The sequence below is a fragment of the Staurois parvus genome, unplaced genomic scaffold (genome assembly GCF_062004578.1).
Source record: "Staurois parvus isolate SC_StPar_1 unplaced genomic scaffold, SC_StPar_1.0 ptg000845l, whole genome shotgun sequence".
Lineage (NCBI taxonomy): Eukaryota > Metazoa > Chordata > Amphibia > Anura > Ranidae > Staurois > Staurois parvus.
In genome coordinates this window covers 118,893-142,198 of record NW_028318641.1, presented here as the reverse complement: position 1 = coordinate 142,198, position 23,306 = coordinate 118,893, and the positions used below count along the sequence as shown (strand labels likewise).

The window sequence follows — 23,306 nt, the reverse complement described above, 5'->3', positions numbered from 1 at the left end:
AAAAAAAGAAAGAAAAAAGGAAAAAAAAAAGGAAAAAAAAAAGAAAAGAAAAAAAAGGAAAAGAAAAAAAAAAAAGGAAAACGAAAAAAAGGAAAAAAAAAAAGCAAAAGGAAAAAAGACAATCCAGCCCTGACAGCGCTGGACATTCATCAGTCCCACACAGCTGTAACAGCGGTCCCCAGCGGCAATATTCGGATGACCTCTCTAGTACTTGGGCTTGCAGCCAACACGGGCACCTCCCCTCCGTGTCTTATCACATACACAGAACATGTGTCCGATGTGTCAGCTGGATTCACACCCTGACCACAAGGACCCGTGTCATTGGAAATCTTGTATGATGACCTCACACCACATCAGGAGCGGAGGACCAGCAAGTGGGAAATGTTTTTTTTCTGCACACAATAGAAATATATAGTTGTGTTTTGTATCTGGACCCGACCACTGTGTGACACTGAGCTGACAGCTGCTGACAAGTCTTCATACTGATCAGGCCAGGTATCTAGAAGGTGATATTTCATAATGGAATCACAGCACAGAACACACGGAGGGCGGGGCATAAAATGCACACGTACAGAATAAAAAAATTAATTAAAATACGAGGCGGTATCAAAAAAGTTTTGAGTGTAGTTTTGTGCCACGCTAACAGATGGCAGCACAAGGCTGCATGCACAGTCACAGGGAGCACTGACCTTCATAAGGCCAGCCATACATGGGTCGATTTCCGAACAATTCTTTGTTCGAAAATCGGACCGAAGAATAATCAGTCGATTTTCGCACCGTTAGTGGGGCAATGGCAACCGGCTGATTTTTGTGGTTCCTCTCCTATCCGTTTATAGGGCGTGCTGGAAAATTTGTAAAAAACAACTGATTTTCGAAATCATTGATAGCATCATCGGATTACAGAATGAACAACGTTTTCAATCTTCGATCGAAAAATCATTTGGTATTCAACCCATGTATGGCCTGTTTAAGCCAGTACAAAAATTTAAAAAATCCAATTTCGTCAAATTTCAGCCAAAACGTATTCTGTTCCATGTCTTGGCTAAAAAAAAAAAATCCCAATACATGTAAATTAATTGGTTTAAGAGAGAGTTATAGCGTCTACAAATGGCGGGATATATACTGGGATTTAAGGGGTTTTTCTTTTTTTTTTTTACTAGTAATGACAGCGATCGGTGACTTATAGCGGGACTGTGGTGGGCATTCTGACACTGGGGGGAGGGAACTGACTTGGTGTCACTGACATCCTGGGAGCACGCAACAGCACGATCCGGTGCCCGCTGCGTCCTCCGGACACAGCGGAACACCGATCATCGTATGGGACCTCTGTGTGAGGTCCCGATCATCTGATCACTGATTGGCCAATCAGTGATCACATGAAAAGTAGTAAGCAAGATGTCACTTCTGACATCTTTGCTTACTACGTGTGAAATCTGAATGATCACAGAGGTCACATGGTACAGGGATATTCACAACAGCTTTGTACCATGTGACAAGCTGTGACCAATCACAGCTCACTCAGTAGTTCTCAATGGCTGCAAGAATGCAGCCAGAGAGAAGGAGAAATGATTGCTTTTACAGCCTTTATGGGTGTAAAAGCAATCCGTGTTAAAAAAAAAAAAAAATCATCACCCCCTACAAGTAGTACAGTATCACTATGGTGACACTGTACTGCTAGGGTGACAGTATGCTTAAAAACAACAAAACGAAAAAAAAAATATATAAAAAATAAAAGTAAAAAAAAACATTTTTAGAAAAATTTAAATTTTTGGTTATAAACGAATTTGGGATTTTTTTTTACTAAATAATAAATGAATCAATTTTGGCCAAGATTTATCAAGAAAGATTTATTTGCTAAATTTTATAAGAAAAACCCTTTTTTCAAAATGTTTGGACTTTATATAGCAAAAAAATAAAAATCCCAGTGGTGAATAAATACCACCAAAATAAAGTTTTATCTGTCTCAAAAAAAATGCTAAAAAATTCACATGGGTACAGTGTTGCATGACCGCGCAATTGTCATTCAAAGTGTGATAGCGCTGAATGCTGAAAATTGGCCTGGACTGGAAGGGGGTGAAAGTGTCCGGACTGGAAGGGGGAGAAGTGTCCGGACTAGAAGGGGTTAACGGAGTTATTCGTTTTCTTTTTAGGCTTTTTTCTCCCTTTTTTTCACCTGGTGATCTGGCCAGGAAGTCTGTTAGTTTTCAACTTCCTTGAAGCAAAAATAGAAGTTAGAGGGTTGGGACAAACCAATTACTACGGACAGGGTTGCCTACATTGATCAGCTTTTATGTAAAACCTTTATCCCTAAAGGACAAAGAAAAAAATGTTTGTTGCAAACTTATTATAACGTTTTAGCTTTGAGTTTGGCTTACATTTGTTAGTGTATCTAAATCTGCTAGTCTAACACCCCCTCCCCCCCAGACTGACAATGCTGCTGTCCAAATGTGCCGCCTGTTCTCCTTCATCCAGAGTGGGGGCGTTCTAATACAGGTGGCCGATGAGATCACCAGGTGAAAAAAGCCTAAAAAACTAATGCAGACACCACATCTAATGATTGGTGAGCTGCAATATATTACATTTGTAGTTTTGAGTTTGTTATCACTTTAATTTGTTAGTCAAGTCCATCCAACACTACCCTCCCCCTCCCCCCCAGACTGACAAAGCTGCCGTCTAAAGGGTGTGTCCGTTCCAATGTGGAGACAGGAAGTGTTACTGGCTGGATCACTAGGTGAAAAAAAAAGCATAAAAAAGAAAACTAATGCAGCCACCACATTTAAAGTCTAGTAACCAGCAATATAATACATTTTTGTTTTTGGGGTCATTATTCCTTAACCCGTTGCCTATAGGACCCTTACTGGCTTTTTATAGGCATTCAACTTTAGAACCCAAAACAGCAGCCCTCTGCTAGAATCGGCCCTTTTAGGCTACGTTCACACTAGCGTTGTGTTTTTACCGCTTCCCAAACGCCTCTGCCAATTCTGCACATTACAGCACCTGGTGCTGTTCTAACGGGAGCGTTTGCGTCGCGGCAAAACGGACGCCTCTGGTCGAGTCAAGAGGTGTTGAAGCCTCCTATTCTCGTCTATGGTGCCGCTCTGCAAAAGCCCAGCTGGTGTTTGCGGTGCGGTTGCGATGTGGTTTGCGGGGCGTTTGTGGAGCGGTAACAGCACTCAAACTGCATTACAGGCGTTTGTGAGATGTTAACGCTCGGCAACCACCGCTAAACCGCGCATGCGGAGCGTTTGCCGAGCGTTAAAAAACGCTCTGCAAACGCCGGACCGACGCTTGCCAAACACTATAGGGGCATTTGGCAAGCGTTGGTAAAACAGCCAAGTGTGAACGAGCCCTTATACAGAACTTGAAGTCCATGAAACCAGGCTGGAATATTGTGACACTGAGTGCATTAATTTAGATAGTTTGTATGGTTTACTGACGGGCCTCTGTCCTGTGCTGTCCAAAAGGCAAAAGACTACAGTGACCAAATTCCGCCTTGCCTCTAGCTGGAAACCAAGGACAGGAGGAGGGATGATAACTGATGAAAATGGGGATGAATAGGAAGAAATAAAAGAAAAAGGATGAAAAGAAAAAAAGAGGGAAAAAAAGAAAAAGAAAAAGAAAAAAAAAAAGAAAAGAAAAGAAAAACAGAAAAGAAAAACAGAAAAGAAAAACAGAAAAGAAAAACAGAAAAGAAAAACAGAAAAAAAAAACAGAAAAGAAAAACAGAAAAGAAAAACAGAAAAGAAAAAAGGAAAAAAAGAAAAAGAAAAACAGAAAAGAAAAAAGAGGGAAAAAAGGAAAAAAAAAAAAAAAGGGAGACCATAAAAAGAACAAAAGAAAAAGGTGAGGGGTCTGCGGTGTACGGTGAGGTGAGGGGCCTGCGGTGTACGGTGAGGTGAGGGGCCTGCGGTGTACGGTGAGGTGAGGGGCCTGCGGTGTACGGTGAGGGGCCTGCGGTGTACGGTGAGGTGAGGGGCCTGCGGTGTACGGTGAGGTGAGGGGCCTGCGGTGTACGGTGAGGTGAGGGGTCTGCGGTGTACGGTGAGGTGTCTGAGGTGTATGGTGAGGTGAGGGGTCTGGTGTATGGTGAGGTGAGGGGTCTGGTGTATGGTGAGGTGAGGGGTCTGAGGTGTATGGTGAGGGGTCTGGTGTATGGTGAGGTGAGGGGTCTGAGGTGTATGGTGAGGGGTCTGCGGTGTATGGTGAGGTGAGGGGGTCTGAGGTGTATGGTGAGGGGTCTGCGGTGTATGGTGAGGTGAGGGGTCTGCGGTGTATGGTGAGGTGATGGGTCTGTGGTGTATGGTGAGGTGAGGGGTCTGGTGTATGGTGAGGTGAGGGGTCTGAGGTGTATGGTGAGGTGAGGGGTCTGGTGTATGGTGAGGGGTCTGCGGTGTATGGTGAGGTGAGGGGTCTGCGGTGTATGGTGAGGTGATGGGTCTGCGGTGTATGGTGAGGGGTCTGCGGTGTACGGTGAGGTGAGGGGTCTGCGGTGTACGGTGAGGTGAGGGGTCTGCGGTGTACGGTGAGGTGAGGGGTCTGCGGTGTACGGTGAGGTGAGGGGTCTGAGGTGTACGGTGAGGTGAGGGGTCTGGTGTACGGTGAGGTGAGGGGTCTGGTGTACGGTGAGGTGAGGGGTCTGGTGTACGGTGAGGTGAGGGGTCTGGTGTACGGTGAGGTGAGGGGTCTGGTGTACGGTGAGGTGAGGGGTCTGGTGTACGGTGAGGTGAGGGGTCTGGTGTACGGTGAGGTGAGGGGTCTGAGGTGTATGGTGAGGGGTCTGCGGTGTATGGTGAGGTGAGGGGTCTGCGGTGTATGGTGAGGTGATGGGTCTGTGGTGTATGGTGAGGTGAGGGGTCTGGTGTATGGTGAGGTGAGGGGTCTGAGGTGTATGGTGAGGGGTCTGGTGTATGGTGAGGGGTCTGGTGTATGGTGAGGTGAGGGGTCTGAGGTGTATGGTGAGGTGAGGGGTCTGCAGTGTATGGTGAGGTGAGGGGTCTGCGGTGTATGGTGAGGGGTCTGCGGTGTATGGTGAGGTGAGGGGTCTGCGGTGTATCAGGCATACGGCTGAAGTCTCGCACAGTAGCGGCTGCCATGTTTCTACCACCCATTGATTGTTGTCACACATTATCGGGGCACTTGGATTTATTCCCACCATAGAAGGACGTTTATTTCTGAATACAACCCTTCAGTAAGACCACCTCTGATACATTCCTCCGGACTGGAGATGGGTATTACGGGGGTCTCGGTGGTCTTGGCCAGGCCTGAACTTCCATTTTCAGAGTCTTCTGCACGGTCTTTGTGACCACCAGCTGCCTTGCCAGTCGTCATCCTTGCTGGCTTGTTGTCCTTCTGTAGGGGGCAGCACCTTGCTGATGCAGGATGACCACCTTGTATCTTGTTGGTTACAGTGTAGCTCTCACTCCTGCAGGGCCCGCAGTTTAAGGTCCCTAGGGTCTTCTCCCGTAGTGGCCCCGCAGCCAGGCACACAGTCACTCCTTTGGCTCTATGAACAGTCATGGGGTATTCTTTTCTCAAGCTTTAATGCAGAACAGGCTTGGAGTGACTCCGGTAACTTTAGCAGCAACTTGAGGACTCTAATCTTCCTCAGAATCTGAGCAGAGTCCATTGCAGCAGCAAATATCAGGACTGAGCTATACCAGGACACCATGAACACTGGGCCACTATGAGCAGGACTGAGCTATACCAGGACACCATGAACACTGGGCCACTATGAGCAGGACTGAGCTATACCCAGACACCATGAACAATGGCCACTATGAGCAGGACTGAGCTATACCAGGACACCATGAACAATGGGCCACTATGAGCAGGACTGAGCTATACCAGGACACCATGAACAATGGGCCACTATGAGCAGGACTGAGCTATACCAGGACACCATGAACACTGGGCCACTATGAGCAGGACTGAGCTATACCAGAACACCATGAACAATGGGCCACTATGAGCAGGACTGAGCTATACCAGAACACCATGAACAATGGGCCACTATGAGCAGGACTGAGCTATACCAGAACACCATGAACAATGGGCCACTATGAGCAGGACTGAGCTATACCAGAACACCATGAACAATGGGCCACTATGAGCAGGACTGAGCTATACCCGGACACCATGAACAAAGGGCCACTATGAGCAGGACTGAGCTATACCAGAACACCATGAACAATGGGCCACTATGAGCAGGACTGAGCTATACCCGGACACCATGAACAAAGGGCCACTATGAGCAGGACTGAGCTATACCAGGACACCATGAGCAGGACTGAGCTATACCAGGACACCATGAACAATGGGCCACTATGAGCAGGACTGAGCTATACCAGGACACCATGAACAATGGGCCACTATGAGCAGGACTGAGCTATACCCGGACACCATGAACAATGGCCACTATGAGCAGGACTGAGCTATACCAGGACACCATGAACAATGGGCCACTATGAGCAGGACTGAGCTATACCAGGACACCATGAACAATGGGCCACTATGAGCAGGACTGAGCTATAGCAGGACACCATGAACAATGGGCCACTATGAGCAGGACTGAGCTATACCTGGACACCATGCACAATGGGGCCACTATGAGCAGGACTGAGCTATACCAGGACACCATGAACAATGGCCACTATGAGCAGGACTGAGCTATACCAGGACACCATGAACAATGGGCCACTATGAGCAGGACTGAGCTATACCAGGACACCATGGGCCACTATGAGCAGGACTGAGCTATACCAGGACACCATGAACAATGGGCCACTATGAGCAGGACTGAGCTATACCAGGACACCATGGGCCACTATGAGCAGGACTGAGCTATACCAGGACACCATGGGCCACTATGAGCAGGACTGAGCTATACCAGGACACCATGGGCCACTATGAGCAGGACTGAGCTATACCAGGACACCATGAACAATGGGCCACTATGAGCAGGACTGAGCTATACCTGGACACCATGCACAATGGGGCCACTATGAGCAGGACTGAGCTATACCAGGACACCATGAACAATGGCCACTATGAGCAGGACTGAGCTATACCAGGACACCATGAACAATGGGCCACTATGAGCAGGACTGAGCTATACCAGGACACCATGGGCCACTATGAGCAGGACTGAGCTATACCAGGACACCATGGGCCACTATGAGCAGGACTGAGCTATACCAGGACACCATGAACAATGGGCCACTATGAGCAGGACTGAGCTATACCAGGACACCATGGGCCACTATGAGCAGGACTGAGCTATACCAGGACACCATGGGCCACTATGAGCAGGACTGAGCTATACCAGGACACCATGAACAATGGGCCACTATGAGCAGGACTGAGCTATACCAGGACACCATGGGCCACTATGAGCAGGACTGAGCTATACCAGGACACCATGAACAATGGGCCATTATGAGCAGGACTGCGCTATACCAGGACACCATGAACAATGGGCCACTATGAGCAGGACTGAGCTATACCAGGACACCATGAACACTGGGGCCACTATGAGCAGGACTGAGCTATACCAGGACACCATGAACAATGGGCCACTATGAGCAGGACTGAGCTATACCAGGACACCATGAACAATGAGCAACTATGAGCAGGACTGCGCTATACCAGGACACCATGAACAATGGCAACTATGAGCAGGACTGAGCTATACCAGGACACCATGAACACTGGGGCCACTATGAGCAGGACTGAGCTATACCAGGACACCATGAACAATGGGCCACTATGAGCAGGACTGAGCTATACTAGGACACCATGAACAATGGGCAACTATGAGCAGGACTGCGCTATACCAGGACACCATGAACAATGGGCCACTATGAGCAGGACTGAGCTATACCAGGACACCATGAACAATGGGCCACTATGAGCAGGACTGAGCTATACCAGGACACCATGAACACTGGGGCCACTATGAGCAGGACTGAGCTATACCAGGACACCATGAACAATGGCCACTATGAGCAGGACTGAGCTATACCAGGACACCATGAACAATGGGCCACTATGAGCAGGACTGAGCTATACCAGGACACCATGGGCCACTATGAGCAGGACTGAGCTATACCAGGACACCATGGGCCACTATGAGCAGGACTGAGCTATACCAGGACACCATGGGCCACTATGAGCAGGACTGAGCTATACCAGGACACCATGGGCCACTATGAGCAGGACTGAGCTATACCAGGACACCATGGGCCACTATGAGCAGGACTGAGCTATACCAGGACACCATGAACAATGGGCCACTATGAGCAGGACTGAGCTATACCAGGACACCATGGGCCACTATGAGCAGGACTGAGCTATACCAGGACACCATGAACAATGGGCCATTATGAGCAGGACTGCGCTATACCAGGACACCATGAACAATGGGCCACTATGAGCAGGACTGAGCTATACCAGGACACCATGAACACTGGGGCCACTATGAGCAGGACTGAGCTATACCAGGACACCATGAACAATGGGCCACTATGAGCAGGACTGAGCTATACCAGGACACCATGAACAATGAGCAACTATGAGCAGGACTGCGCTATACCAGGACACCATGAACAATGGCAACTATGAGCAGGACTGAGCTATACCAGGACACCATGAACACTGGGGCCACTATGAGCAGGACTGAGCTATACCAGGACACCATGAACAATGGGCCACTATGAGCAGGACTGAGCTATACCAGGACACCATGAACAATGGCAACTATGAGCAGGACTGAGCTATACCAGGACACCATGAACAATGGGCCACTATGAGCAGGACTGAGCTATACCAGGACACCATGAACAATGGGCCACTATGAGCAGGACTGAGCTATACCAGGACACCATGAACACTGGGGTCACTATGAGCAGGACTGAGCTATACCAGGACACCATGAACAATGGGCCACTATGAGCAGGACTGAGCTATACCAGGACACCATGGGCCACTATGAGCAGGGCTGACTCTAGCACAGGAGGGGCGGCAGAAGCACACAGTCTTCAGGACCCCTCACACTGACCTGTACTCACTAATGCCCATGGATGATTAGATGTCCCCTTCCAATATCTTCCAGACACCTCTCCTGTGATACCAGACCACATCCCCAGATGAAAGTCCCTCACTCAGCTCCAGCAGCTTTTAGCAGAATAGCCCCTCCCCCACCCCATCTAGTCCAGCCTGGACCTCAATGAACAGCAAGCACATGGCAGGCTTTCCTGGAAGGCAGCAGCCCTCCAGGCTGATCTCCCCTCCTCCTAGGACAAGACTCTCCTGTTCCAAGCTCCAGGTTATTTATGCTCGCTCCCAGCCACCATCTGAGCACCTCTCCACAGGGATTGGCCAGAGCTGCATAAATATTCGGCTGCAGATTTGACTCTCCCAGCCCACTATTTTCCAGAACCTTTACCAGACAGACAGGTGGGAATCGGTCAACTCTGCAGCCAGTGAAACACAGAACAGACCAAAATAATCGCATGCAGCTACACTGAGAGGGCCAAGAACTAAGTCGATCTAACCTAGCACCTGTCTAGGAGGGGTGCTACTGCAGAAAAAAAAAAAAAAAGGTAAATTTTTTCGGGCGTGTTCTCCCACCATAAACATCCTCCCCTTCCTTCTAGCAATTTTTAGAAATAGAATAGAAAATAAAAGAATAGAATAGAAAAAAGGAATAGAAAAAGAACAGAACAGAATAAAAAGAAAACAATACAAAAGAACAAAGTAAAATAGAAAAAAATAGAATAGAAAATAAAGCAAGAGAAAATAAAAGAATAGAACAGAATAAAAAGAAAGTAATACAACAGAACGAAGTAGAATAGAAAAAAAAAATAGAATAAAATAGAAAATAAAGGACTAGAAAAAAAATGGAAGAGAAAAGAATAGGATAAAACAGAATAGAATAGAGTAGAAAATAAAAATAGACTAAAATGGAATAGAAAATAAAGGAATAGAATAGAGTAGAAAAGAGTAAATCAGAATATAATAGAAAATAAAATAGAACATAAAAAAACAGAATAGAAAAGAATAGAATAAAACAGTAGAATAGAGTAGAAAAGAACAGAGTAAAACATAACAGAATATAATAGAAAAAAGAATAGAATTGAGAATAGAATAAAAAAGAAAACAGAACAGAATAGATATGAATATAAAAGAAAATAGAATAGAAAATAAAGGAATAGAATAGCATAGAAAAGAAAATAGTAAACTAGAATAGTAAATAGAAATGAATAGAATAAAACAGAATAGAATAGACTACAAAAGAACATATTAAAACATAACAGAATAGAACAGAACAGAAAATAAAAAAAAAATAAAAAAAATAAAAATAAAAAAATATAGCAAACATAAGAATAGAAAAGAACAGAGTAAAACATAACAGAATATAACAAAAAAAGGTAGAAAAACATAGAATAAATAGGAAGAGAATACAATGGAAAAAATCAACAGAATAGAAAAGAATACAATTTAAAAAATTATAACCGTCTTCCGAAATTGAAAAGAAATAAATTTGAATGCAGATTCGATACTTTTCTAATTCGATTTTTCTGAATTCAGTCAAACATTTAGAAAATTCTAATTGAATTCGAAAACAAAACGAGAAAAAAAAAAAATGTGGAAAACGAATTAAACAAATTTATCTAAACAAAATTACTTAAATAACAAATCAAAACGAAACATGTCTACTGCACACTGCTTACATGGCCGAGATTAAGATATCAGATCCAACTTTCTGCTTGAACCCCCCCCCCCCCATCCCCCACCTATGGTAAAGTCTATCAGATTTCTAGATTGTAAGCTCGAAAGAGCAGGGCCCTCGATCCCCTCATGTTTTGCATTGTATTGGTATTGTTCTGTCACATGTTCTGTCCCCCTTTGTAATGTACAGCGCTGAGCGAACTATTGGTGCTTTATAAATACTGTATAATAATAATAATATAATAATCACCTTTTTGATGCCTTCTTCAAAGGCTTTTTTGGCCAGAGGTCCAGGCCCATCCACAGTCTTGCCATCATCATCGGGGCCCCAGCTTGCGCTGTAAATGTCAATGTAGTCAGGTCGGATGCCGAGGGACTTGGCTTCGACAACATCTGTTACGTCCCCGTCTAGCATGCGAATTCCTTAAAAAATAAATAAAAAAAAATAAAAAATTAAAAAATAAATAAATAAATTGCAGTTAAATTACAATAGAGAGGACAACAACCTCAATCTTTGGACAAGTGGCAACGAATTAAGGTCGCTCCCACAGATCAAAGATGGGGCAGCACAGTGGCTAAGAGGTTAGCACTTCTGCCTGGCAGTACTCGGGTCGTTGGTTCGAATCCCAACCACGGCACCACCTGCCTGGAGTTTGCATGTTCTCCCTGTGCCTGCGTGGGTTTCCTCCAAGTACTCCGGTTTCCTCCGACACTCCAAAGACATGCTGGTAGGTGAATTGGCACCTGTCTAAATTGACCCTAGTATGTGTATGTACAGTTGTGTTCAAAATAATAGCAGTGTGTTGAAAAAACTGAATAAAGCTGAAAATCCTTCTAATAGCTTTTATTTCCATCCACACAAATGCATTGGGAACACGACACATTCTATTCCAAATCACAACATGATTTTGTGTTGTTCCTCTAAAAAAATGGAAAAGTGAATATTAGACGGTTCAAAAAAATCGCAGTGTTTGTATTCTTCTTTACAAACTCAAACATTCACTATATAAACTGAGAAATGTTTGAAGATTTTGCTTTCCTTTGACTGACTTCATGAATATTTGGTTGTAGTCGCACTGTTTCTGAGAACTGCTGTACATCTGTGTTGCATGGAGTCACCCAACTTCTGGCCCCTGTGATCAGGTATTCCAGCCCAGGATGATTGGACGACATTCCACAGTTCTTCTCTATTTCTTGGTTTTGCCTCAGAAACGGCATTTTTGATGTCACCCCACAAGTTTTCTATTGGATGAAGATCCGGGGATTGGGCTGGCCACTCCATAACGTCCATCTTGTTGGTCTGGAACCAAGATGTTGCACGTTTACTGGAGTGTTTGGGGTCGTTGTCTTGTTGGAACACCCATTTCAAGGGCATTTTCATCAGTCCACAAAATGTTGCGCCATTTCTCTTTAGGCCAGTCAATGTGCTCTTTGGCAGATTGTAACCTCTTCAGCACATGTCTTTTTTCCAACAGTGGGACTTTGCGGGGGCTTCTTGCAGATAGCTTGGCTTCACATCGGCGTCTTCTAATTGTAACAGTCCTCACAGGGAACTTTACACCTTTTTTCATCTTCCTGGAGCTGATTGTTGGCTGAGTCCGCGCCATTTAGGCTATTCTTCTATCCATTACAATGGTAGTTTTTCGCTTTCTTCCACGTCTTTCAGGTTTTGGTTGCCATTTTAAAGCATTTGCGATCATTTTAGCTGAGCAGCCGATCATTTTCTGCACTTCTTTATATGTTTTCCCCTCTCCAATCAACTTTTTAATCAAGGTACGCTGTTCTTCTGAACAATGTCTGGAACTACCCATTTTCCTCAGAATTTCAGAGAGAAATGCACTGTAACCAGCATGTCCAACATTTGCTGCCTTCCTTCCTTAAATAAGGGCAATAATTGCCACCTGTTTTTCAAAGAATGAATGACCTCACTAATAGAACTCCACACTGCTATTATTTTGAACACGCCCCTTTCAATGAGTGATTCAATGACACAGAATCAGCAGCATGCATGTCATGACTGTTGGGTCTGTTGGATTTCTATTACTCTACTACACCTGCTAGTAAATTATTTGCCATGTAGAAATATCATTTCTACCAAAAACAGTGATTGATCCGGTTAGTGATGTCTGACTGCTATTATTTTGAACACAACTGTATGAATGTGAGTTAGGGACATTAGATTGTACACCCCTTGAGGGTTAGGGACTGATGTGAATGTACAATATATATATGTAAACTGACGGCGCTATACAAGTACCTGAAATAAATAACAAAGATGAAGCGGCGTTGTGGCAGCGAAGGAGCGGCGTTGTGGCAGCGAATCAGCAGGGCCCGTATGGTTGCTCTTTCAATGACAAGAGATGGCTTTCAGTGCTCCAGCTCGAAAAGTAACAACTTGTGAAATGTAAGAAGCCGTCTCCACTGACCGCACGACCGCAATGTTTTTTTAACTGTCAGAGCCGAGGATCTCTGTTAAATTTGTACTCAAAGCAGAGATTTTGCAGTTTTTATAAAATCGCAGAGCCAGCATCTCCCTGCATACAAATAACAAGGCCTTCCGATTTAATGACCAGGGCAGACAATTAAGCAGTTCTACTCGTTTCGCCGTTCGCTGCGCTCTTTGCTTGGTCACCGGAGAAACCTCTCCTCGTTACTTCAATCATCCAACCACAAAACCGCTCTGTTTTCTTGCGCATACCAACAGATTTTACAGCCTCGCTGCCGTGTCCACACGTCATGTGTACAAGCTATGCATGCATTTCTACTAAATGAGCTCTGTTTACAAGACGAGGGAATTATAAAAAAAGAAAAAAAGAAAAAAAAAAAAAGAAGCAAACAAGATGGGTGAGGAATGTAATGAACCAAAGATTTCCACTTTAGGGTTCATGTACACTGCAGCTGATGAACTCACGTTTACGAGCCGCTTGGCATTTTTTCAGCAGCCCCTGAACTCTCCCTAATGTTTTCCTATGTGTCCATCTACACATCGTCGTTTACAGTCGTTTTTATGAACGCACCAAACTTGCGTTCAGCAGTCGATTTTATCAGCGTTTCAAATGCAAAACGCTTGTAAATGTGGCAAATCGCGGTTATAAGTGTTTAAAATATTTTTTTTTAACTCTTCCAGTTCCCGATGCTGTCCAGAGCCTTTTTTCATCATGAAAAATGCATGCAAAGCGTTTTCAAGGTACTCAGATGGACAAAAACACTGAACACAGGATGTTCCTACTAAGCTTGTCGCACATTGTAATGACCAATTCACACCTCAGACCTCTCCCACCCTTGGAAACAAAAGATATGTTATTGACCATTCACACCTCAGACCTCTCCCACCCTTGGAAACAAAAGATATGTTAATGACCATTCACACCTCAGACCTCTCCCACCCTTGGAAACAAAAGATATGTTATTGACCATTCACACCTCAGACCTCTCCCACCCTTGGAAACAAAAGATATGTTATTGACCATTCACACCTCAGACCTCTCCCACCCTTGGAAACAAAAGATATGTTAATGACCATTCACACCTCAGACCTCTCCCACCCTTGGAAACAAAAGATATGTTATTGACCATTCACACCTCAGACCTCTCCCACCCTTGGAAACAAAAGATATGTTAATGACCATTCACACCTCAGACCTCTCCCACCCTTGGAAACAAAAGATATGTTAATGACCATTCACACCTCAAATTCCTCATGAAGACCCCCTGCCATGTGGCTTTAATGACTCCCTCCACCAGACACCTTTCCCACCCTTGGAAACAAAAGAAATGTTAATGAGCAACTCGCACCTAAGCTAATCTTAACACATACTGCTGTCTCTGCTTCTACTCTCTGTATTTCTCTGAAACAGTCTGAAATAGTTAAATTACCACTTTTCAGTGCATTCTGGGCATTTGGGAAGTTCTCCTGTGCTTAAAAAACGCTTGTAAACACAAACGCACATAAAAGTGTTATGCAAACGCAGCTAAACAGACGTTTTTTAACCTATGTTTTCCAGCAGTCGGTTTCCATAGTTTAGAAGTGTCCCGTGTACATGGGGCCTTAAAAGAGAAATTCCAGAAAAGAAAAAAAAATTTTTTTTTGTATTGTAAAATAATTTTCTTGAAGTCCATATAGCACATGTGTCATAAGCAAGGCCCTCCGGGCTGCCAGGCCGTTTCATGTTGCCCTCGCACCTCTCCTGCAGCTGTCTCAACAGCACACCTACCATGTCTCAACAGATGGCAGCAAAGAGCAGGACAGTCCGTGCAGTCATGGAGAGGCTCATCTCTGGAGTCGGAAGAAGAGAGGAGCGCAGGACTCCTCCTACAGATTCTGCACTTTCTCTGTCCAGCCACAGCACTCCAACATCTCCGTCTCCCGTTTTCAGGCACTCTGGCGATGACACCTGATGTGAAGGGGGGCAATTTGGCGATGACACCTGATGCGAAGGTGGGCACTCTGGCGATGACACCTGATGCGAAGGGGGGCACTCTGGCGATGACACCTGATGCGAAGGGGGGCATGTGACAGGCGTACACCCAGAGATGGAGAAATAGTAGGGGAGCTGCCACAACCAAGGCCCTCTAACCATGGAAGTTTCTCCTCAAGCAGAGAGTGGCACTTAAATGATGAACCTCTATGCTGCCAAGTTGTGATCGTCCATTGAGAAGATTTCAAAGGCCATACCTTGGCTGTAGAAGACACACACCAGTCACAAAATTAGTGTTCCTAGACTTTTTTTTTTTTTTTTTAAGGTAATGGTTTAGCTGGTGCCAAGTGAAAGTCAGGTCAAAACAATGACCCACAGAATGGTTCCCTGATGACTCAGTAATAATCGGATTCGGGAGAGCAGACTCAAGAACTAAATTAGGAGATACGTCCATGAAAGGGGTCCTCCCAAGGCTGGGAAAGGTATCCAACCCATCATCTACTAGAGACCAGCAAATCGAATCCAGATCTTTTTAGTCCAAAGAGTTTTTCACCAGAATCTTTAACCACATGCTGTCCGGACGCTCTATACAAATGGCCGGACAGTGGCAGTCCAGGGGCGGGTTGCCGTTCATAAACAGCGCCCGCCATTTTGGACTAGGAGAACGCAGCACCGTGATCCAGTGCCCACTGTGTTCTCCGGACACAGGGGAACACCGATCGTTGTACAGGACCTCTGTGTGAGGTCCCAATCATGTGATCACTGATTGGCCAATCAGTGATCACATGCAGAGTAGTAAGCAAGATGTCATTTCTGACATCATTGCTTACTACGTGTGATATCTGTGAATGATCACAGAGGTCACATGGTACAGGGCTATTCACAACAGCCTTGTACCATGTGACAAGCTGTGACCAATCACAGCTCACACAGTAGTTCTTAATGGCGGCAAGAATGCAGACAGAGAGAAGGAGAAATGATTGCTTTTACAGCCTTTATGGGTATAAAAGCAATCAGTGTAAAAAACAATAAAATCTTCATCACCCCTCATAAGTAGTACAGTGTCACCATGCTAGGGTGACAGTATGTAGCCTCAACCACTGATGGATCCATGCTTTCATGTTGTTTACACCAAATTCTGACCCTACCATCTGAATGTCACAACAAGCAGTCTGTCTATTCTCCTCTGACATCAACAAGACATTTTCATCCACACAACTGCCACTCGCTGGATATTTTCTCTTTTTCGGACCATTCAGCAACAATACTGAGGTAGGCCGTGGCATTTAAATGATGCTCAATTGGTACCCAAAGTGTGCCAAGAAAATCTCCCCACACCATTACCACAACCAGCCTGAACCGATGATACAAGGCAGGATGGATCCACTACACCATGACACCACCACAACCAGCCTGAACCGATGATACAAGGCAGGATGGATCCACCACACCATGACACCACCACAACCAGCCTGAACCGATGATACAAGGCAGGATGGATCCACCACACCATGACACCACCACAACCAGCCTGAACCGATGATACAAGGCAGGATGGATCCACCACACCATGATACCACCACAACCAGCCTGAACCGATGATACAAGGCAGGATGGATCCGCCACACCATGACACCACCACAACCAGCCTGAACCGATGATACAAGGCAGGATGGATCCACCACACCATGACACCACCACAACCAGCCTGAACCGATGATACAAGGCAGGATGGATCCACCACACCATGACACCACCACAACCAGCCTGAACCGATGATACAAGGCAGGATGGATCCACCACACCATGACACCACCACAACCAGCCTGAACCGATGATACAAGGCAGGATGGATCCACCACACCATGACACCACCACAACCAGCCTGAACCGTTAATACAAGGCAGGATGGATCCACCACACCATGACACCACCACAACCAGCCTGAACCGATGATACAAGGCAGGATGGATCCGCCACACCATGACACCACCACAACCAGCCTGAACCGATGATACAAGGCAGGATGGATCCACCACACCATGACACCACCACAACCAGCCTGAACCGATGATACAAGGCAGGATGGATCCACCACACCATGACACCACCACAACCAGCCTGAACCGTTGATACAAGGCAGGATGGATACACCACACCATGACACCACCACAACCAGCCTGAACCGATGATACAAGGCAGGATGGATACACCACACCATGACACCATCACAACCAGCCTGAACCGATGATACAAGGCAGGATGGATCCACCACACCATGACACCACCACAACTAGCCTGAACCGATGATACAAGGCAGGATGGATCCACCACAACCAGCCTGAACCGTTGATACAAGGCAGGATGGATACACCACACCATGACACCACCACAACCAGCCTGAACCGATGATACAAGGCAGGATGGATACACCACACCATGACACCACCACAACCAGCCTGAACCGTTGATACAAGGCAGGATGGATACACCACACCATGACACCACCACAACCAGCCTGAACTGATGATACAAGGCAGGATGGATCCACCACAACCAGCCTGAACCGATGATACAAGGCAGGATGGATCCACCACACCATGACACCAGCACAACCAGCCTGAACCGTTGATACAAGGCAGGATGGATCCACCACACCATGACACCACCACAACCAGCCTGAACCGATGATACAAGGCAGGATGGATCCAGCCCACCATGACACCACCACAACCAGCCTGACCCATTGATACAAGGCAGGATGGATCCACCACACCATGACACCCCTACCACCAGCCTGAACCGTTGATACAAGGCAGGATGGATACACCACAACCAGCCTGAACCGATGATACAAGGCAGGATGGATCCACCACACCATGACACCACCACAACCATCCTGAACCTTTGATACAAGGCAGGATGGATCCATGCTTGCATGTTTACATCAAATTCTGACCCTACTATCTGAATGTTGCAGCTGAAATTGAGACTCATCAGACAAGGCAACGTTTTTCCAATTTTCTATTGTACAATTGTGGTAACTCTGTGCGAATTGTAGCCTCTGCTTCCTGTTCTTTGCTGGCAGGAATGGCACCTGGTGTGGTCTTCTGCTGCTGCTGTCTGCTTCAAGGTTGGACGTGTTGTGTGTTCAGAGATGGTATTCTGCATACCTTGGTTATAACAAGGTTTTTTGAGTTACTGTTGCCTTTCCATCATCTCGAACCAGTCTACCCATTCTCCTCTGACATCAACAAGGCATTTTCCTACACACAACTGCCACTCGCTGGATATTTTCTCTTTTTTGGACCATTCTCTGTAAACCCTAGAGATGGTTGTGCGTGAAAATCCCAGTAGATCAGCAGTTTTTTAAATACTCAGACCAGTCCGTCTGGCACCTACAACCATGCCACGTTCAAAGTCACTTAAATCCACTTTCTTCCCCATTCTGATGCTCAGTTTGAACTTCAGCAAATCGTCTTCACTACGTCTAGATGCCTAAATGCTTTGAGTTGCTGCCATGTGATTGGCTGATTAGCAATTTGTGTTACCAAGCAATTGAACAGGTGGACCTAATAAAGAGGCAAGATGATAATTAGAAATCTGCTTGCGCTCCTATGTAAAATACAATTGGTAAACGTGTGAAGCTGCTAACATCTGATCCAATACCCCAAGATCAAAACAATGCAGAAAAAATACAAATGATGTAGCGCTAAAACACCCAGTTAAAGCGTCAGTGCCTTAGGACATGCAGCATGATGTTAAAATCCTATATGAACATAATACATATATGTGCGTGATGATACTGACAAAATGGAAAACAGATGTGCAACCCCTACACACAGTGCACATATATAAATATAAAGTCCAGTGATCCTGTATCAATATTTGCACTCAAACAGAGTCCTTGGACTGTATGTGGGCCCGCACACAACCACGTGCAATCCGAAATCAGCTGAAGTGGCCTCTCACCTCCTCCCTGCGACCCTGCAGGGCCACAGAGCTTTATCAGATCCCCACTGAATCAAGGTATGCTTCCTCTTGAGTGGATGGTTGGTATATCCCCAGTATACAGCTTCCACCTCTCCTGTGGTATCCTCCGAGGTGAGCTGAGCAGAATGGACCCCAGCTCAAGCCCCCATGGGATAAAGGAAGCAAAAGACATCCTCCATAGTGTAAAACCGTTTAATTAATGCCGGAAAATAAATGTATAATACACTCACATTTGCCAAATGACATACAAGCTGTTTCCCATAGCATGGGTGTATGCGTGTGGCTAAGGGTGTACCAAGATGGCGCCGCGCCGGAAGTGCGTCACCACGTATTGCCGTCGACGCGTTGCGTCACGTGACCCCGTGACTTCCTCAGGACTGACGTGATTGGTCTATAGCACTCACTTAAATAGGCCAGCCTTTCCTCCAATCGTGACCCGCTGGGAGTGGTCACGGCGGCCATGTTCTTGTAGCCCGTCGATCTTCTACTTACACATAGCCTGAATAGGTGTATATAGAAATGTACATACACCACAGGCTTCAGCTCTAGCACAAAAAATCGTGCCAGAACCGATGTGGAATATAATGGTAAGTAATTATGATGTACTAAATCCACCAGCAAATATAAAAACCACATATATGAAAAATGTGATGAATCTATAAACAAAAAGCCTCCTGAAATGAACTTTATTAAGGAGGTAAATAAAATGCAAATGCAAATCTAAAAAATAATGAAATGTATATAAAAAATGTATATATATAAAAAAAATATATATATATATAAAACAGGTAGATCACAGAAAACCGCCGCTCTCTATTTGAGGAGATAAATATTGCCAAAAATCTTGGAAAAAACATAAAAAATATATATAAAAAAAATATAAATATTAAAAAAAAAAAAAAAAAAAAATACCATATCTAGACATACGCTGTTCACCCTTCATATGGTAACATATAAATGTAAATGAATGAATAAGAATGCAAATAACCAGAAAACACATAAGTAACTCAAGATACAACACAAAAGAAAAATAAAATTAATAATTGCTAATGAAGCAATTTAAATCAAAATCAATGTTAAGCCCTTTGGGCGTGTGTGTATCTAAAATAAATATCCACTTTGACTCCGCCTGACTTAATGCTCTGATCTTATGGCTTCCTCTCCAGTGCCTATGATACTTCTCAATTCCCCAGAAAACCAGACTAGAGGGATCCTTATTATGATACTGTGAGAAATGTCTTGAGACACTGTGCTTAGGAAAACCCTTGCGAATATTTTGAACGTGTTCTCTCAATCTGACCCATAGCGGTCTTTTCGTCCGGCCAACGTTTTGGAGACCACAACCGCATTGCAATGCATATACCACCCCCTCTGTCTTACAGGATATAAAATCCTTAATTTGAAATTCTCTTTGGTTGTTAGTAGAGATGAAAGAATGGCGTCTAGGATTGGGGCCTTTAATAGCTCTGCAGGCATGGCACATTTTGCAAGGGAAAAAACCCTTATAATCCAAAAAAGTTGTTCTATTTTTATTAGGAGGATCTATCACGTTATGTACTAAAACAGATCTCAGAGTGGGGGCTTTCCTGTATATAAATTTCGGAAAAGTAGGTAAAATTTTACACAATAGAGGGTCCGTAAGCAAAATGGACCAATGTTTGATAAACACCTTTTCAATATCCTTATAATTAGCTGTGAAGTCTAGAATGATAGCCAATTGATTGTCAAATTCCTTCTTATTCTTGTTACTCTTGTCTACCAGAAGGCAATTTCTATCCATGTCTCCTACTTCTCTAATTTTACTCTTGATGTTATCTTGACAGTATCCTTTGTCCACAAATCTATTTTCCATAATTGTGGCCTGCTTAAAGAATTCTTCTTTGTCAGTGTAGTTCCTCCTCAGTCTAATCAGCTGTCCCTTGGGTATATTCAACAGCCATGGGGGGTAATGGCAACTATCTAATGGGATATACCCATTGCGATCGACTTTCTTAAAGAAAGTCTTAGTATAGATCTTCCCCTCATGTGTGTAAATACATAAATCCAAAAAATTGATACTTGCCCGATTAACCTCCCATGTAAAAGTGATGTTCTTCCCATTCGAATTCAGCTGATAGAGGAACGCCTGTAGATCTTGTTCTGCACCGTCCCAGACAATGAACACATCATTGATGTATCTCTTGTACAGGACTAACTGTTGTGGGGGATTATGGTATACTGACTCTTCCTCCCAGTGGGCCATGAACAGGTTGGCCACACTGGGAGCAAATCTACCCCCCATGGCTACACCCCTGATTTGTTTGTAAAAGACACCTTTATACCAGAAGTAGTTGTGGGATAGACAATACTCGAGACATTCCGTGATGTATCTCCTCTGGACCCATTTATACTGTATACTGGGGATATACCAACCATCCACTCAAGAGGAAGCATACCTTGACTCAGTGGGGATCTGATAAAGCTCTGTGGCCCTGCAGGGTCGCAGGGAGGAGGTGAGAGGCCACTTCAGCTGATTTCAGATTGCACGTGGTTGTGTGCGGGCCCACATACAGTCCAAGGACTCTGTTTGAGTGCAAATATTGATACAGGATCACTGGACTTTATATTTATATATGTGCACTGTGTGTAGGGGTTGCACATCTGTTTTCCATTTTGTCAGTATCATCACGCACATATATGTATTATGTTCATATAGGATTTTAACATCATGCTGCATGTCCTAAGGCACTGACGCTTTAACTGGGTGTTTTAGCGCTACATCATTTGTATTTTTTCTAATAAAGAGGCCGGTGAGTGTATACTTTCACAGTTGGTAAGGTTGAATAAAGACACCAGTCCATCTAGTTCTACCTGTGTGCATGTCTCTACCACTTCCCACACCCTGTATATTGTGTTCAATAAGATGTCCACCTAAAGGTTTTTTTTTTTTTAAAATAAGCGACACTTCCCACTGAAACCACAGATTGTGAAAGGGAGCTCCACGTCCTTACCACCGACAGTAAAGAACCTCTACGCAGTTTAAGGTTTAACTGCTTTTCATTCAACTTGTAAACACCCCCCTTATGTAGATACCCAAAAGCCAGGTGACTAGTGTTGGGGGCCACCATTTTTTTTAATTATATATGTTTTTAGATTTTCTTTAAAAAAAATTACAAAACCACCATAAATTCTCATTACATCGTACACATACACTTTATCCCCATTCCCTCCCCCCCCCTCCCGATACAAAAAAAAAAACCCTGTCCAGTTTCATCTTACCCTCTCTTTCCCCTCCTATTAATCTAGTCATGTATATAGATCTCTTTAATCATTTAAATTCTCTGATTCTATCGGGGGACCTTTCATCTTTAAATATTTTTCTGATGTTTTAAACTCATACCACCTACCCCAAATCTATCTAAATTTTTCCATTTCATCTTTCTCCATGTAACAAAGTTCCTCCATCCTGTTAACATATTCTATTCTACCTATCCAATCCCTCATAGTTGGAGGATCCTGATCTTTCCAAAACTTAGGGATTAACTGCCTCCCGCCCGCCATATAAGGTAATGACGGGCGCAAGGCGGTTCTCTCGTTCTGGGAGGATGTCATATGACGTCCTCCCACTCTAACCGGGAGCGCGCAGTTCGGCAATCAGTGGTGCGCTGTGTCCCATGGACACAGCAGATCACCGATCAACGGAAAGATGTTGGCTCAGTCATGTGATCAATCACAGCTGATCGCATGTAAATAGGGAAATGCTGGTTACACTGTTCAACAGGTAAAAAGTTTTGGGCATAAAATTTGCGAATCTTACATAATTTTGGGGTGCTGAAAACGAAAATGACCCTAAAAAATGTTGATTGGCTCTAGTTTCCATGATATATTCACCCATCTAATGACGTAAGCCATTCAAAATTATGATGCAACTTCAGCTGCATATTGCGCAATTGATACTGGTGACCAATAGAAAATTGCATGTATACTGAGATGATGCTATATTAGCCTTTAATTGCATCACTTCACTGCATAAAAGCTGCAGTATCTGTAGCTGATTGGAGTTCGACAGCGTCTTTACATTTCGTTTATGCTTATATAGGCTACTCAGTAATGCCTCGAACTTGTGTGAATAAAGCAGATAATTTCTGCTATATCTGCGGTGAAATAACTTTTATCTCACAAAAAAGG

At 44.6% G+C, this 23,306-nt stretch overlaps 1 protein-coding gene across 1 annotated transcript in view; it reads right to left on the bottom strand.

Annotated features, from left to right (window-relative positions):
- PCSK6 (proprotein convertase subtilisin/kexin type 6) overlaps window positions 1-23,306 on the bottom strand; it is a gene marked incomplete at its 5' end in the record, with an annotated part of 254,118 nt that overhangs the window by 132,913 nt on the left and 97,899 nt on the right. Inside the window, one exon of the mRNA XM_089655547.1 lies at window positions 10,979-11,151. Within this exon, the coding sequence (XP_089511673.1) occupies window positions 10,979-11,151 (173 nt within the window). The remainder of the gene's footprint in view (window positions 1-10,978; window positions 11,152-23,306) is intronic.